Genomic DNA, 16,132 nt, shown 5'->3' with positions numbered 1-16,132 from the left:
CCCCCCCCCCCCCCCCTTCGTCACCCGCTCCTTTTCCTTCCCCTCTACCTTTTTTTGTATTCATATTTCCGTCAGACCTCGCCGTCTTGAAGGCATTTGTCCTGTCTCCCCCCCGCCATCAAGCACCCATCAGAGCAAAGAAGGGAATCATTTCACAATCACACCTTGTATTCCCACTTTGTCAGCCTTTTTACCCCTCCAATCCTGCTTCCCCTCCACCAAAAAGACAGCACCCTGCTTGGCTGTGCACACAAGTACATGCCGGGTTGTGTGTAAGTCTCGGCTCAGTGCCGCGCCAAAAATAAAAAAAAAGAGGCCTGCTCCCCACAAAAGACGCACTGCCTGGCCCTCACCGCTTGTGCGCCACGAGCAACACCACTAACATCGCCCTCAAGGCAGACAGGATATAGCATCTCTCGCACGCACACAAGCCTCGCTTTCGGCACAATTCACAGAACGTGCCATTCTTTTCTCTCGCTCAAATCTTTTTTCCCACCCACCCACCACACCACCCACAACCAGAGACCGCCAAAATGGTCTCAGCATTTCAGATGCAGCAATACTACAGGCCAACGGCCTTGAGTGTGGACACGCAGAAGTTCTTCGACGAGGAGGACGACAGCGTTCTTGACGAGGGTATCCTGGAGCAGAGCGGCCTTGAGCAGGGACTGGAAATGTCCCCCAACATGGTCGACAGCCGCCGGGAGTCCTTCGCCATGGGCGCTTCATTATTCTCGCCGAGGCACGATGACTGGTCCGCATCGGTGGAGATGCAGTCGGTGCCGTCCAACAACCCCTTCCTGGACCAGACACCAAACACCACGAGCAACAACCCCTTCATGCGCATGGACCAGAACCAGCACCAGCAGGCTCATGGCTTTGTGCCACAACAGACGTGGACCAGCACCGCCGCCTCGGCGGGCGCTGTTGCGGCTTTTGACGGCCTGCCGGTCGAGTTCGACTCCACCAGCGCCTCCCTCTACCGCACCCCCATCCCCTTCAGCAACCCGGCCAACAACGTGACCATGTTCTCGTCCGTTCCCAGCCAGGCCTCGCTGCCGACGTCCCCGCAGAAGGAGCATTGGTCCGGCAACATGGCTATGAACAAGAAGGTCAGGCCCGGTAGCCCCGGTCTCCGCTCGCACAACGAGCTGCGCAAGGGGGACGGCATCCGCAAGAAGAACGCGCGCTTCGACATCCCTGCCGAGCGCAACCTGGCCAACATTGACCAGCTCATCGCCCAATCGACCGACGAACAGGAGACCAAGGAGCTGAAGCAGCAGAAGAGACTTTTGAGGAACAGGCAGGCTGCGTAAGTGTCACGAATTCCTCCCTCTCTAACCCGGCGACAGCTCGAGACTCGCATCGCTAACATGCATCATTGACTTGGGCGACAGCCTCGACTCGAGGCAGCGCAAGAAGCAACACACGGAGCGCCTTGAGGATGAGAAGAAGCACTACACTTCTCACATCTCTACCCTGGAGGAGGAGCTTGAGGATATGCGGCTTCAGATGTCTCACCTCATGGAGGAGAGGGCCCAGCTCGTCAACCGCATCCAGATCCACGAGTTCGACAAGGAGGAGCTGGTCCGCCGCCACACCGAGGAGACGGCCGATCTCCGCAGGAAGCTCAAGGTCCTGACGACGCACATCGAGAGCACCGAGGGCACCGACGTCTCTGGCGCCTCGGGCCTGCCGGTCATGCCCGGCGCCAACGCCGGTGGCTTCTCGGGCTCGTTCGGCCCCGACATGGGCATCTCGGTCGATGGCTCCTGGGACGGCATGGGCTACATGCCCGACTTTGGCGCCGCCATGGACCCTGCCGCCAGCGTGCCTGATATCAAGCAGGAGCTGCCGCAGCACAAGATGCAGGTGGTGGTTGCCAACAAGAAGCACGACGCCGCCGTTGAGAGCGAGAAGCCGTCGACCCAGGGCGGCCTGCTCTTCATGCTCTTCCTCGTCGGCGCGCTCGTCTGCTCGAGCCGCTCGTCGGTGCCCAGCATCCCCCGCGTGTCGGAGGACGTGCGCGCCGCCTCGGAGTCGATCCTCCAGAATGTCATCAAGGACGCCGGCGTCGCCGAGCCCGCCGCCGCCACCGGCTTCGCTCTCCGGGGCGCCGCCGCCCCCTCGGGCACCATCAACTGGCCGGCTCCCTCGCCCATGGCTTCGGCTCCTGCCGCCACTGGCCTCGACGGTGTTGCCCCCAGCATGCTGGGCGACCTCACGGACCTGCTCACGCGGCCGACGGCCGAGCAGTCAAAGGAGGAGGCCTTTGGCATGACGGCGTCGCAGTACAGCTCCATGATGATGTCGGACGAGTTCCTGCAGGCCGGCCCCTCGTCGGGTGGTGGCGAAAGGTCCACCAGCCAGGGTCGCCGCAACCTGGCCGAGGCCATGGCCTCGGTGAGGCAGGGCAGCAAGGCCGAGGTCTACACCAGGTCGCTCCTGTGGGACCAGATCCCTAGTGACGTGGTCAGGACCTTTGTCAAGATGGTTGCCGAGTGCAATCAGAACCAGGGCGACGGCATCAGCGCATGAGCACTGTTCGACTCTTTCCTACCCATTCCTCGCGTCTCCTTTCGCATCCGTTTGATTTTGACACACACGATCAACGACCCCGACCCACGACCAACTATGATCACGACGCCAACGAAGCGTGCCGAGCAATTGTTGTTTTTTTCGCGCTGCCTTTTTTTTTTTTTCGCCTGCTCTTATCTTTTGCTGTTTTCCTTGCGCGCATTCTCCTTTCCAATATGGTTTCCTCCTTCAATTTCGCGCCTTACCTTCTTGCACCGGAGGATCTCTCCTCCGGGGCCCTCTTTCTTTGCACATATATTATTTCTGCCACTCACGTGCATACAACCGTTGTTGCTTTTTTCCTCTCTTCTTTTTTTTTTTTTTTTTTTTTTGCATCCAGTCGCAATTCGGCGCTTCCCCGCGTTCGAAATGAAACCAACAGAGACAAATTTGGTGAAGATGCTCACGCATCCAAACAGTGTGTCAAAATCAGCGGCTCTTTTCCCTCCTCTCCCCTTCTCCCCCTTTTCCTTATTTCCTCGCGGAACAAAAATTTTCGTCCTTCCGGTTTCCTTTTTTCTGTATTTCATTGTGCTTTGTTTGATTTTCAAGTTTTGCTCCTTTCCTCTCCTTGGACATCATCGGAATGGGTTTTGGCTTTTTTTTTCCTCCCGGGCAGCAAGCGAGCAAAGCGTTTTGAATTTGGTGATTTTTATCTCCTTGATTTTTCCCTATCTTTTCCTTACTTGTCGTCATCGTTTGGTTGCGTGCTTTTGCTTTTCCTATTGGGCTCTCTGGTTTTTCAAGCTATTTCCTTTTTTCCTAGTCCTATTTCCTATTCCTTATTCCCTTGCTTAATTCGTGGCAATTATCTTGTCACGACAAGCCTGGAGGGGACATTGGCGGGAAACCGCCAGATTCCCGGCATCAATGTTAGTGCTGAAAGGACGGATGGGGGCAGGTTGGGGGTGTTTGGGGATATTGGTTTGGCGGGATGGGACGGTGCACGGTTGTGAAAAGGGGGCCTGGAACAAGGCTGGGGATTCGGAAGAGGGACTAAACGCGCCCTCGGCTCACGCTCACTTTTCTTTTCCTTTGTCCGACACGAGGAGCGAGTCACCAACAGCCTTTTCCTACGGGAGAGGCCGAGGAGGGTGATCTCAGACGGTGGGTTTGTGCAAGCACAGCCTACGCTTTTGTCTCAACGACAACCTTTTCTTTTTCTCTATCAAGATTTCCAACCCTAGTCTAGATCCAGAGTTCCTCTCATATGTCACACCAATTCGACGAAAGAGTTGCCATACAAACAAGTCCGATTGAAACAAGACAGTTGGCTGATTCTTGGGCACTGCATTATCACTTGCTACCCAGTCACCTGCTCTATTGTGATGTTTCATAACTTGGCTTTTTGCCAATAACAAAAAAAGGTGTGTGTGTATGGTAATGGTGTGCGTCGTGATGGTGATCGAGGTCGAGGACTGTAGAGGCCCGACGAGGGCATCATCAGTCATCAAGACATAAGCACGTAGCCGAGGAGGGGGTGGGACGGATGGAGTGAAGGATGCCCGACGGCTTGGGCTCGCTCTACCGTCATATGAAGACATTTTCCGGGCATGCGCCCATGGGTTTCCCGAGAGGTAGGTAGGTCGGTAGGTAGGTCGGAAGGTAGGTACCTAGGTAAGACAGGCAAGGTACCGTTCCAGACAAGCTTGGGTATTCCTCCGCGAGACAATGGCGATGATGGTGGGTGGCGGTGTCATCCCCTCACTCGGACAGCCCTGCTAGCGGGCGTTCTGCAATGTTTCAAACCTAGCGTGGCTATCTATCTAGGGAAGGGGAGGGGGGAAGCAAAGACGCCGGTGTCGTCACCGCGTATGCTTGCTGCCCGTGGGTAGGTAGGTAGGTAGGTAGGTAGGTAGGCAGGCAGGCAGGTACTGTCTCAGACAATCAACATGGTTGGTGGGGGGGAAGGACGGAATGGGTGGATGGGGCAGGGAAAGTTGTCCAGCTGCCACACTACCACAGCCGTGCGGTCTCGGACCTGCTGGATTGAGTTTGGCTTGAGTGTCGGTTGCCTTGGAACTTTTGGATGCCACCACCACTACACTTTTTTGTTTGGGCTTTGGTGGGTGTAACTCAGGCCGGCCCATGATGTCGGTATATCTTGTGGTCCTGCCTGCCTGCTCGCACGGGACCAGCTTCGACGATGGTTCACTGTACAATTTTGTGGATAGCGCTTTTTTTTCTCTCTTTTTTTCTCTCTTTTTTTCTCTCTTTTTTTCTCTCTTTTTTTCTCTCTTTTTTTCTCTCTTTTTTTTTGTATGGCGGGACGGGCGGGCGGCGGAGAAATAGGGGGATCCAGTCACATAGGTTGGTTCGGAAATCTTGGCCATGCACGCGATGAGGGAAAAAAAAAAATTGGCTGGGTCGGGCTGGGCTGTGTTGTGCGCCGCGCATTGCGTCGCCGTCCATGGGGGAGGGAACGAACCGGAGAAGAAGAAGCAAGTGCTCGAGGCTGCCTGACGGGCGAGTGGTAGGTATCAGTGCATATCCCAAGGCTTACAGAGGGCAATCCAATCAGGTTGGAATGATTGGGTGGAGTGAGGTGAGATTTCAGATTTCTTCCCTCCCCCCGGGGCTCACCATTCCGGTGATATACAGAGAAAGAAAGAACTTGGACTAATGCCGGCGACGAGGGCCAAATAAAAGAGCCGAGTTTGCTTCCAAAGATTCGTCTCCACAAAAAGACATCCACGTCGGACCGAAGACGCCGCCCCGGCGCAGCCCGCCTGCTTCAGCTGACCAGGATCGACATGCGCGGATGATTTTCCTGACAGAAACTGGGTGTAACAGAAACAGAAAGTGAGCAAGGAAGGAAAAAAAAAAAAAAGTCCCGGTAAGAACCTTAACAGACTACTGTATAGCTATAGGTAAGTAAGCTCCCACAGGGGGGAGACCTGCGGGTTATAGCCTACCTACCCAACGTACAGAGTTGTGGCTGGCGGCGTCCCGGGCCTGCCCACCCCACGCGCCCGCGCATGCAGCTGAGCGGCGAGGGGAGGGCAGCAAGCAAGCAGAGTGGGAACTGCCGACGGAGCGGTCGTTGCTCTATGGTGTCTCACCTTGTGGTCTCGTTCTCACCTCATACTTCCACCCTCCTTGCGCATGGCGCCCCTCGGCACCTGGACGCTGCTACCACTGCTTTTTTTTTTCTTTTCTTTCTTTTGCGCCAAGGAGCAGGACCGTCGGGATCAAAAGCGCGGCGGGCTGCGATGAGAAAGGGAACAAGGAAATGACCAGGCATCCGCCGGCCGCCGACACAGGACCCTTGCATATGTTGCAAAAATGGACCAAGGATTCCATTAACAAATTTATTTTATTTACCAGCCTCGCTGCGCCAGCCGGACGGAACAAACGTTATACCCGGGACATCTGAACCAAGTGACGATGCGCACACGCCTGCTTTTCTCTGCTCTGCTCTGCTCTGCTCTGCTCTGCTCTGCTCTGCTCTCAATTCGACTCTGGCCCGATCCACAGTAGACCGCACAAAGGCAATAACAAACGACTGTTCATTTTTTTTTTTGGTTGACCGCCCTTCCATCATGTCACCCGTTGGTTCCGTTCCTCCCCGAGGGGGACCGTTTTGGCCGGTTTCAATCGTCGATGAATGAGTGAATGACCCGTCCTCGTCGCTCCCCCGCGGACATTTGTCTTCTGACCGAGTGGGGGGAGTGTGCGCAGCCACGCCTGCGCCAGCGGAAAGGGGACGCGTCCCCGGGAACAGGTGGCAAACAAAGGGACTAAAATCCAAGAAAGAAGATAACCCTAAAACCAACAGGATGCAAAGAAAAAAAAAGGAAAATAAACAAACAAAAGAAGCAATCGCCAAACGGCCATTCGCCTCAGGGTCCAGACCGGACAAGCCAAGAAAGAGGGCAAGTCCAGACGGTGGCAAACACGAGATCTCTCCCAAAGCGGCAAAAAAAAGAGAGGTCCGTCCTTCCCCCCTAATGCAAGCCGGAGTGGATGGCTGCCAGACAAGAGATGCTGTTGGTGGGGGATTGGGGAGGGCCCGGAATACGGGGAGGGGAAGGGAGTGGAGGGGAGATCAGCAGCAGCCCCCAAGTACCTCGCCGTCCCTCGAGGAAAGAGGGTACGGTAGGATTGGCGTCCCCCATTGGGCGCACAACGAAGCCTCGATAGTTGCATACCCATAACAAAGCTCGACCGGTGTGTGATCTCCCGCGGGCGTGCGTGTGCTTGTGTGTACCCGTGGTACTGTACGTATACTCTTGTCACTTCTTCCCGCCCTTGCCGGGGTCGTACTTGTCCTTCCAGATCCTGTCCGTGCCGAAGCAAGAAAAGAAAACAACAACAAAAGGGTCAGCATTTCCGAGGAACACATTTCAGTGCGTCTCTCTGTCTCTCTCTCCTAACCCATCTCCGCGCGTTGGGCAACAAGGAGAGAAAAAAATAAAAAAATAGCATGAAGCATGCAGCATGCACTCTCCCATTATCGACTGTCCTCCAAGCAATTCCGGCTTGAGCTGGCGAGGGGGGAATGCGTAAACAACAGAACAAAAAAGGCAAGAAGGGGACAAGGGAGAAAAAAAGCAAAGACAAAATGGTAGCATCCGCGCAACTGCGCGACGCCGAGGGGCAGTCAAGTGTCTCCGGCAGGGGCCTGCGGGCTCCAACTGGCCCGAGGCCGACAACATGGTCAGAGGCTGGTCAGAGGTGGTGGCGAGCGCGCTCGCTTGAGGCACAGTAGCGTGGGCAGCAATCCCGCATTATGCAGCCGTTGGCATAGCATGGCATGGCATGGCATGGCATTGCAGATGGCATGGGCGGCGGGCGGCGGGCGGCGGCGGCGCCATGAGGGGAGAGGGGCGTGTGCGTCTTTCTCTCGAGGGGTGGTGGACGAGGAGGAAGAGGAAGCGAGGGAAAAAGGGGACGATGATGATGGGCATCCTTTCCGACAGAAGCATTCTCGTCCAGCCAAAGAAAAGCAGGGCGGACGGGAAAGCAACTGGCTGGGAGAGAGGGAAAAGAAAAACAAGAATGGATGATGCGCCGATGCATGACCAGGAGGGCCGCAAACATTGGCCCGCCAGAGCTGCAGGCAGCCGAAGGGGAGGGTCGCCGACAGCGGCTTCTCGTTTGTTTTGTTTTGTCGCGCGGGCCTATCAAGCCGACGAGGTGCATGTCATCTGCGACGGAGCAGCCGCACACCATGCACGCTTGTCAAGAAGGTGATGCGGGTCTGGGATGGGCTGGCAGGTGGGTGTGGCCTCTCAAGATGGCCGCGCGGGGAAGGGAGAGCTGCTACTGCTGCTGCCACTGGTGCCGCCTGCACATGGGGGAGAAACACAGGACGCGTGTGGTGGGTAGTGGAAAAAAACAAACAACAGGTAGTCGAGGTACTTTGGGATGGAAGGGGAAGGGAATGCACCTTCAATCCTTTTTGGTGATGGCCTCGGGCTTTGGAGGGGAAAAAAGGGGGCTTGCAGGAAAACAAAACAAAACATCTCAACACAATGAGCGAGTAACAAAAAAGAAAAAGAAAAAAAGAGATACGTACCACGAGTTCCCCAGCGTCTTGTGTCCGTTTTTCTCGGCGAGGCGGTAGTACTTTGCGGACGCGAACTATTTTTGCACAAAAGGAAGACACCAAAAAAATTAGCTTTGGGCAGAGCCAATCCTCATGTGATGTCGAAAGACTGCGTGGGGAGGGCTCCGATTTGCCCACGGCCGAGCGAGGGTGGTGCGGCGCGTTGCTGCCCAACCCATAGGAAGAGGGAGAGCGAGAGAGAGAGAGATGGGCCACGACCGGTCGAGCTAGGCAAGGTACCATGCGTGCGTCGTCCCCTTCCCCCCTCGGGGCTGGGCTGGGCTGCACGATGCACACTGCCCTGGGCTCGGGCTGCTTGCTGCTGCTTTGCTTTGCTTTGCTTTGCTTTGCTTTGCTTTCCTGCAGTGGGTTAGGGGATGGGCCTGCCAATGGGTCCGCCCACGCGCAGACAGAGAACCACGCACGCATAACGCAAGGTGACACGGCGACGACGCTCGCGGCAGGCATCGTGTTTGATGACACGGGGAAAACGGGGCGGCGGCGTCGTCGGTCGGCCGTGATGGACCGGGAGGGGCGCAATTCTGTGACGCCATGTGCAGGAGCAGTAGCAGCAGGAGCAGCAGCAGCAGCAGTAACAACAACAACAACAGCAGTGGCAGCAGCAGCAACATCCCTGTTTCTCTTCTTACCTTGTCCTTCTTGCAGCCAAACCCCTCCAGGTAGCACCATGCCACCTCGTTCATGGCGTCTTGGCAGCGTGTGAGAAGGAGACACATCTGTCAGCTTTTTTTTTTCAGCTCCGCCCGTGGGCCATCCATGCCAAGCAAGCAAGCAAGCAAGCAAGCCGAGCCCAGGCCGCCGGGGATCGGGCTCGGGATTGGGGAAGTCGACAGCCTCGCCCGGGGGGGCCGGGGTCTCGGCCCCGAGCCCGGCTAGCCACATACCTGTGTCGCCAAGGTTTGCCGCCGTTTCGTAGTACTGTTTGTGTGAGCTGGTCAGCAGCTAGTCCGGGAGACAAGGAAGCGTCGAACCGGGGAGGGCCGGCCGGTGGTGCGCTATTCTTCTGCTGGCTTCTGCTGGCCCCATGCTTCCGTGACGGGATACCCTCTGCGGTCTGGTCGCCGATGATAACAACAACAAAGCTCGCCCTCGATAAAAAGGAGGCGCGTATGAGAAAAACAAAACAAACAAAGAAACAAAACAAACAAAAGAAAACGGAGCTCTCTCTCTCTCACCTGCTTGGCCGCCACCGCGTCCTTGGGCACGCCCCATCCATGGCGGAAGCAATTGGCCAGCTCAAAGATGGCCAGCACCAGCTCGCCCTTTGCGGCGCCGCCCTTCTTCATGCCCGCCTGCAGCGCCAGCGTCTCGACCGTCGCGGCGTTGGCCGCCGCTTTGGAGAGGTAGTGGACCGCCCCGGCCTGGTCGGGCTCGCAGCCCCAGCCGTGTCTGTTTTTTTTTGAAGTCGGAGTGAAAAAAAAAAAAAAAAACGGAACAAGACAAAGAGACAGGGGGACACAGTAGTTTACCGTAGCGCAAGGCCGTACAGCACCTGGCTGAGCGGGTTGTTGGCCCCCTGCGGGTCGGCGAGCCGGCCGAACAGCACCGTCGACCGCTCCAGGTCCCCGGCCTCGTGCAGCCGGATGGCTTCTTGGATGTCGTCATCGATGGCCTTTGTCGACACGGCGCTGGCGCTCCTCTTCCTCCCACCGCTGCCGCCAGCCGCGCCGCCGCCGCCGTCCCCTATTTCCATGCTCCCCAGCCCGCCCGCCAGGTCGCCGCCGCCGCCGCCGTCGGGCGAGCCGGGCCGGCTGCGCACGCGCTCGTTCTCGCGCGCCAGCAGCGTCGCGCGCTGCTCCCACTGCGCCTCGTTGCCGTCCCCGTCCCCGTCCCCGTCCCCGCTACCAACCGCCGGCGCGACCACGATCTCGGGCAGGTCCTGCGGCACGTTCTCGCTCGACGTGCCACCACTGCTCCGAGTCAGGTGGAGCTTCTGCGACAGCCGCCGCAGGCCCTTTTCCTTCTTCTCCTCCCCGGAGCCCAGGTGGCCCGTCGTTGTCGTCGTCGTCGACTGGTCACGCTTCCGTGACGACGATGACGACGATCCGCCAAAGAAGCTCCGCCGCCCGCTACCACCACCTTCGCCGCCGCTGATGCTGCCGCTGTCGCCGCCGGGCGCGGTTACCTTGGGCGTCACGGGGGCGCTGGGCGGGTGGATCACCTCGGCGCTGTGCGTGTCGGACCGGATGAACTTGAAGTCGGGCGGCCGCGCCAGGTGGTCGTCGTCGCCGCCTGCCGCCCCCTGGTGCTGCTGCTGCTGCTTCTCGGCCGGCCCGCCGCCCTCGTCGCCATCCTTGTCCTTCTTCTTGAGGAGGTCGCGCAGCCCCATTTTATCCGCCCCCTTTCCCGTTTCTAGTTGTCGTTTGTTGCTTGGCGCGTGCGCTTCTTTTCTTTTCCCCCCCACGACGTAGGCCTGCTCCGAGCCTGTCTAGGGATGATCTGTCTAGATCTAGAATCTCGACTTTGTGGGAAACCGGACAACCTCTTATGGTGGTGAGCCCGTGTTTGATGGTCCTGACGTCGCAAACTCCAACGCGACTTGCCTCGACTCGATTGCGGCTGCGGCTGAATTTGCGGGGTTGTGTAGTGAGTGGCTGGCAAATGAAGAAAGCCAAAAGCGAGAAAGAGCGAGCAGTTGTTGGCGGCCTTTTTGTCCAAAGAAAAGTGACAAAGAAGTTGCAACTCTGTCCGGCGCCAACGTCGCCTCGACCTTGACACGACATGAGGTGACGGCCAGCCGCGCTGGCTTTGGGATTACGTAGCGTCGCATTGAAAACAAGGGCCCCCCATCCCGCACCTTCAGCTGCTGGTTGGTGTGCCGGGGGCGCCCTCGTTAGCAGGGTGCCAGGCTAGCCGCCGGCATATTGATCCAAGTGGAGGCTGAGTTAAGGCGGTGCACCCCCAGCGCCAGCCCGGCGTCGACCATCTCTCCCGGCGCCGACCCTGCGTGCTGCCATGGATGGACCAGTCGAGAGGCACCAGTCGAGACCCTGCAATCCACTTGCAGTCTGCCGCCTGCTGCTGCGCATCACCCCATGTCGTGCATCCTGCAAATATCACCAAGCACACGTCATTGTATTTCTTTCCAATTTTATCCCTCTTTTCTTTTTCTGCTCTATCAAATGCTATCGTGCTGTCCCCAACCCAACGCCAGCTGTCTTGTCCAGTTAAAACCAACAAAATGCTCAAGACACGAGTCTCGGCTTGCTCCTGCTTCCCAAACCTGCCCACGTCATGATGGGACCCGCCTGCCGAACACGGGGCATAGAGAGAGCCAGCATCCGACGGACCGGACACCGAAAGACCGCGGCGGTTGGGAAGAATAGCCAACGATGCAAAAAAAGGAGACGTAGCTGGTTGGAGCCATCAGTGGAGCCACCAGTTGCAGCAAACAACGCTTAGAGCTGGATGTACTCCTGGTTGGGATCGAAAACTTGTTCAGAAGCATCGTCCCCTAAAAACTCGTCCACAGCATCCGAGTCGACATCGTTGCTATCAACCGACTCGCCGTCCTCGTCGCTTGATATGTCCGCCATGTCCACGTCGTTGTCGCCTGCTGTCGCTCCCGCCTTGCGAAGGACGCTTGCCCTCTCCCGATGCGGGAGCTTACAGCCCTTTGTCTTACAGACACCTGTGTTGCTGAAGTCGGGACATTCGAACACGTGGCGTTCGTCACAGTTGGCGCCTTTGCTGCAGTATCCGAGCATACCAAAGTCTCGGCACACCGGCGCTCCTGGAGTCACTTGCATGTGAGCATACCGGCAGTCGGGGTTTGTGCACTTGCCCTTGGCGTAATGAACGCATGCCGGCGTCCGCTCATCCGTCAACTCGTGGGAAAGGTCGCACGAGCCGCCACTGACACAGTCGCCCGTGACGAGAAAGTCTCTGCATATCGCCACCTTGGCTGGGTCGTGTATGTAGCGGCAACGAGGGCCATTTGTGCATGATCCTAAAAGAGAAGACGAGAAAACGAGGAAAACGAAGGACAAGATAGCTGTGGTTAGTGCGGTTACCCATCAAGGAGCCAAGGAGCGGCTGCGCCTGCACTCGGTGCGCTCGCTTAGGAACAAGCCGTGCGTCGCTGCAAGAGGAAGGCGCCGAGGTGCTCCGCCCGCTAGCAAGGGGGTAAAGCCAAAAAGAACTGGGGATGGAGATGAAAGATACCAGTCATGGAGAACATCCGGCATGGCGTGTCCACCTTGCGGACCGTTCCGGATCGCCTAGACAGATTCTCGGTAAGCGTTCCGGCCACATGGGATCGGGAGCCATACCGCTGGGCTTTGACGATGCCATGTCTATACAGATTGCCGTTACGACTGCGGTAGAACTTGACTCCGCCCACGACGGCCATCTTGGGGGTGGCTTTGGGCGCGTTGTTGTCTGAACAGGCGTCATGTTAGCCTTGCCTTATGGACGAATAGACAATGAGAACCCGGCAGAAAGGCAGAAAGACGTGCCGATAATCTTGACGAGTTTACTCCCGTTCTTGGCCACGTTGAACCGGATTCCGTCAACAACGACCTCGTACTGCGCGTTCGGGCGCGTGTTAGCATAGCCTACGGGGGTAGCCGGCGTGACACCCCCGCCGAGGTGGGCCAACAGCTTGGAGCGCTCGCGATCGTCCACGGCCCGCTCCTTCTGGCGCGTCGACTCGGCCATGGCCTTGGTCCGGGCCTGGGCCTCCTTCTCGTACACGGCGGGGTTGATCAGCTGCAAGTGCCGGTCCTTCTTCGTAACCCAGGAAGAGGTGGACGCGTCCGAGTTGGCGCCCGAGTCGGGGTCGTGCTTGGTGCTGCCGCCGGGCTGGACGGCGCCGTTGTGGTTTGCTGTGTTGTTGAGGACAAGAGACCGATGGCGATGCGGGGCAACCTTGGCTCCACGACCGCCTCGTGCCTGATACCCCCCGGCGCCGCGACCCCACGAGGAGTATGCATTGGTCGGGGCTTGTGGCCGGTTAGAGTCTCGTCCTGGACAGGCGCATCGCGAGGACATACAGTGGTAAGGGTGGTAGTGATGGGCTGGGCTGGTGGCCACGCCGGCCTGTTGGTTCTTGTGACGGTTGATCTGTCCTATCAAGGTGAAGGCGCAAATGAGCGCACATGGGTCAGCATTGGAGACGCTCGCTTCCGGCCGTCATCTGGCCATGCTTTCGGCCTTCAAATATCGCATCTTACCGGCAAGCTGGCCGATGCGAGCCAGGATTTCCTGCTCCTCTGCCGAAGACATGATGGCTGCTCAACACGCGCTCAGACCAAGGAGACCAAGGAGGGCACCAAGGAGGGGCAGACGACAGCAACGCGATAACTGGATTCGACAAAGCGGCAACCGAGAGAGCGTCGAGGATGATTGAGGCTGGAGAGAGACGGGCTGAAGAGATGATACGATAATCTACGTGGGTTGAAGGCGACACGATATGAATCAATCGGGTTGTCGGGACTTTTGAGCAGGAAGAATTGAGGCGGTGCCAACTTGGTTGTGGTCAATTGTCAGCGGAGAAAGCAGAAAGCGCGGCGGGCTCAAGTGGCGAATCCGGCCGCGACTTTGGTGCAGCGGCTGGGGCTAGCTTTACGTAATCCGTCCCAGACGCAGTCTAATAATCCATTGCAGCCTACCGGATGCGGCTAAATGGAGCGCATTTCGTCGCATTGGTGCATTGCATTCCATCAAAGCGCCGCCGCCGCCGCCAGGTCCTGCCTGCGACAAAAAGCAGAAGCCAAAAAAACAAACACAACACAACACCACCAACCAACACACTCTTCCTGCGCTGAACCGACGCGCCACCACACCCGCCGACAGACTACTGACTAGCCAATACCGACGGGCTGACTGACCAATCGACCGACCGACCAACCGCCGCTGGGGCGCGCGCTGCCAGCCCCCAGGCTCGACAACATGTCCGACATCAAGATCAAGCCCGAGCGCGGCGACGACGATGAGGAGCCCTTCATCGAGGGCGACGAGGCTGCCGAGGACGACCCGCTCGAGGAGGGCGGCGACCTCGAGTTCTACGACAAGGCGGCTGACGACCCAAAATATGACAACATGTACCTGGCACGCGTGCCCAACTATGTCTGGGAGGCCTGGGACAAGCTCCCCGACGACGCCGAGATCGAGGTCGGCCGCATCCGCCAGTGGTACGAGGTCGACCCCAAGACGAACCAGCCCACGCCGCGCCTGCGCATGCTGCTGCACAGCAACCTGGCCCAGCACCAGCTGGTGCCCAAGGAGTACGACCTCAAGGTCACCGAGATGCGCGTCAACAACACCTTCATCTTTTCGGAGCAGGACCTGCCGCACTACAAGGAGAAAAACCGCGCCCGCGCCGAGGCCGCCGCCGCCGGCGTGCCCGCCAAGCTGCTCCGCCAGCCCAGGCCCGACAAGCCCGCCGAGAGGCCAAAGTTCCCCGGCGGCCGTCGTAGGGGACCGCGCCGGCCCACCTTCAAAAAGTCCATCCCCAAAAAGACAAAGATTGCCGGCCGCGTCCGCCACGAGCTCAACTGCATCCCCGTCGACAACCCCGAGACGGACCACATGCTTGCCCTGAGGGCCATCGAGGCCTCCAAGCCCACCGCCACCGTCACCTTTATCGACGAGACCAACATCTCGCTCAACTCGCTCGAGCGCGGCGGTCTCGCCGCCCAGAACAGGCTGCAGAACTTTATCGTAAGTTGTGCTCGCGCTCACCTGGAGTTTGCTTTGTGCCAGATTCTGACAGCTTCTTGTTTGTCCCGCCCAGCCCGCCGCCGCACAGGCTCCTGCGCCGACCAAGGCAAAGAGGGTGGATATGAAGACGACTCGTATGGCCGAAAACGAGCTGCTGGATCAGATCTTCATATGCTTCGCCAAGCACACGTACTGGCCCATGAAGACGCTCCGCCACACCCTAAGGCAGCCCGAGGCATATCTGAGGCAAACGCTCGAGAAGGTCGCGGAGCTGCACAGGACGGGCAGGTTTGCCAACACTTGGTCACTGACAAAGGACGTCGCCCGCTCCAAAAACATCTCGGCCCAGAACGGGGACGATGTCATGGCGCCCGTGGTGGAGGACGCCGACGCCGACGACGACGACGAGGAAGGCGACGTCAAGATGGAAGACGTGCTCTGATTCCATGTCCGTACGGATCTTCTCCTTGGTGCTCTTGTGCGGTTCCACATCGTTATGCGGCTATACAATCATGGCGTTTTGTTGGTCTGGGAGGCCATCCGTGCACCAAATCCTGCTTATTTCTGTTTCACTCCTACCAGCTCCCTCGGGAGTTTTCCATAAAACATAGACGATGGTGGCACAGCATTTCACGTCCGTGTGTTTGCATGCAGTGGAATGCGAGACCTTCGTCCATGTGGGGCTCTGCTGGCGAGCACGATTGACGACTTGGAGAAGGAAAGAAAAGTGATAGCTTGTTTGGCCAAACTGCCGAGCGTCCTGACATGGCTGACGTATGCCGTGTTTTGGTGAGTGAGCCTTGGACTCGCCGTCACGTCGCCCCCATACGATATCAAAAGCCTGGAATTGTTCTCCTTTACTTGAATCCCTGCCTGCTCCCTACTTCGATACCCAGATAGCAGCCTGAAGCTACAGCATAACACGCCAGCTGGGCCAACCAGGCAATTTTGACTTTTTGACGCCTTTTCGACCCCACCGCAATGGACATCGTGCTCGACTTTGACGGCACCATCACGGCCAAGGACACCATCGCCTGCCTGGGCGCCTTTGCCGTCTCCCGCCAGCAACAGAGCCAACAGAGCCAACAACAACAGCACCACTACGACGACCATGGCGGGCATCCCACCACCACCACCACCACGGAGCACCACCAAGACAGCACCAGCACCAGCACCAGCACCAGCCGCCAGGCCACCTGGGACTGGATCGTGTCGTCGTACGCGGCGGACCACGCGCGCCACGCGGCCGCCTTCGAGCCCGCCGAGGCGGACCGCCGCACCGTGGCCGCCGAGCGCGCCTTCCTGGCCAGCCTGCGCGCC

The 16,132-nt window shown here is 58.2% G+C and overlaps 5 protein-coding genes across 5 annotated transcripts in view; 3 read left to right on the top strand and 2 right to left on the bottom strand.

The window, feature by feature from the left end:
* The window catches only part of GGTG_01969 (hypothetical protein), a 4,106-nt gene extending 1,198 nt beyond the window's left edge, over positions 1–2,908 (top strand). Inside the window, exons 2-3 of the mRNA XM_009219740.1 lie at positions 396–1,312; positions 1,398–2,908. Of these exons, the coding sequence (XP_009218004.1) occupies positions 534–1,312; positions 1,398–2,538 (1,920 nt within the window). The 5' untranslated portion in view covers positions 396–533 and the 3' untranslated portion in view covers positions 2,539–2,908. The remainder of the gene's footprint in view (positions 1–395; positions 1,313–1,397) is intronic.
* Positions 2,909–5,719: 2,811 nt separating this feature from the next.
* GGTG_01968 (hypothetical protein) lies at positions 5,720–10,478 on the bottom strand (the record flags this gene model as incomplete). The annotated part of the gene is made up of 6 exons (XM_009219739.1): positions 5,720–6,858; positions 8,099–8,163; positions 8,779–8,837; positions 9,034–9,067; positions 9,325–9,538; positions 9,619–10,478. The coding sequence occupies 6 exons, from the start codon at positions 10,476–10,478 to the stop codon at positions 6,813–6,815; spliced, it is 1,278 nt and encodes a 425-aa protein (XP_009218003.1). The 3' UTR covers positions 5,720–6,812.
* A 1,069-nt stretch (positions 10,479–11,547) lies between these two features.
* GGTG_01967 (CCCH zinc finger protein) lies at positions 11,548–13,375 on the bottom strand (the record flags this gene model as incomplete). Its single annotated transcript, XM_009219738.1, has 6 exons — positions 11,548–12,098; positions 12,314–12,369; positions 12,421–12,529; positions 12,607–13,092; positions 13,144–13,218; positions 13,324–13,375. 6 exons carry the CDS (start codon positions 13,373–13,375, stop codon positions 11,548–11,550), a joined length of 1,329 nt encoding a protein of 442 aa, XP_009218002.1.
* Positions 13,376–14,041: 666 nt separating this feature from the next.
* GGTG_01966 (hypothetical protein) lies at positions 14,042–15,254 on the top strand (the record flags this gene model as incomplete). Its single annotated transcript, XM_009219737.1, has 2 exons — positions 14,042–14,812; positions 14,886–15,254. The coding sequence occupies 2 exons, from the start codon at positions 14,042–14,044 to the stop codon at positions 15,252–15,254; spliced, it is 1,140 nt and encodes a 379-aa protein (XP_009218001.1).
* A 539-nt stretch (positions 15,255–15,793) lies between these two features.
* The window catches only part of GGTG_01965 (hypothetical protein), a gene marked incomplete at its 5' end in the record, with an annotated part of 2,214 nt that continues 1,875 nt past the window's right edge, over positions 15,794–16,132 (top strand). Inside the window, one exon of the mRNA XM_009219736.1 lies at positions 15,794–16,029. Coding sequence (XP_009218000.1) covers positions 15,794–16,029 — 236 coding nt within the window. The remainder of the gene's footprint in view (positions 16,030–16,132) is intronic.

The sequence above is a fragment of the Gaeumannomyces tritici genome, assembly GCF_000145635.1.
Source record: "Gaeumannomyces tritici R3-111a-1 unplaced genomic scaffold supercont2.1, whole genome shotgun sequence".
Classification (NCBI taxonomy): Eukaryota; Fungi; Ascomycota; class Sordariomycetes; order Magnaporthales; family Magnaporthaceae; genus Gaeumannomyces; species Gaeumannomyces tritici.
This window is presented reverse-complemented; position numbering and strand designations above follow the sequence as displayed.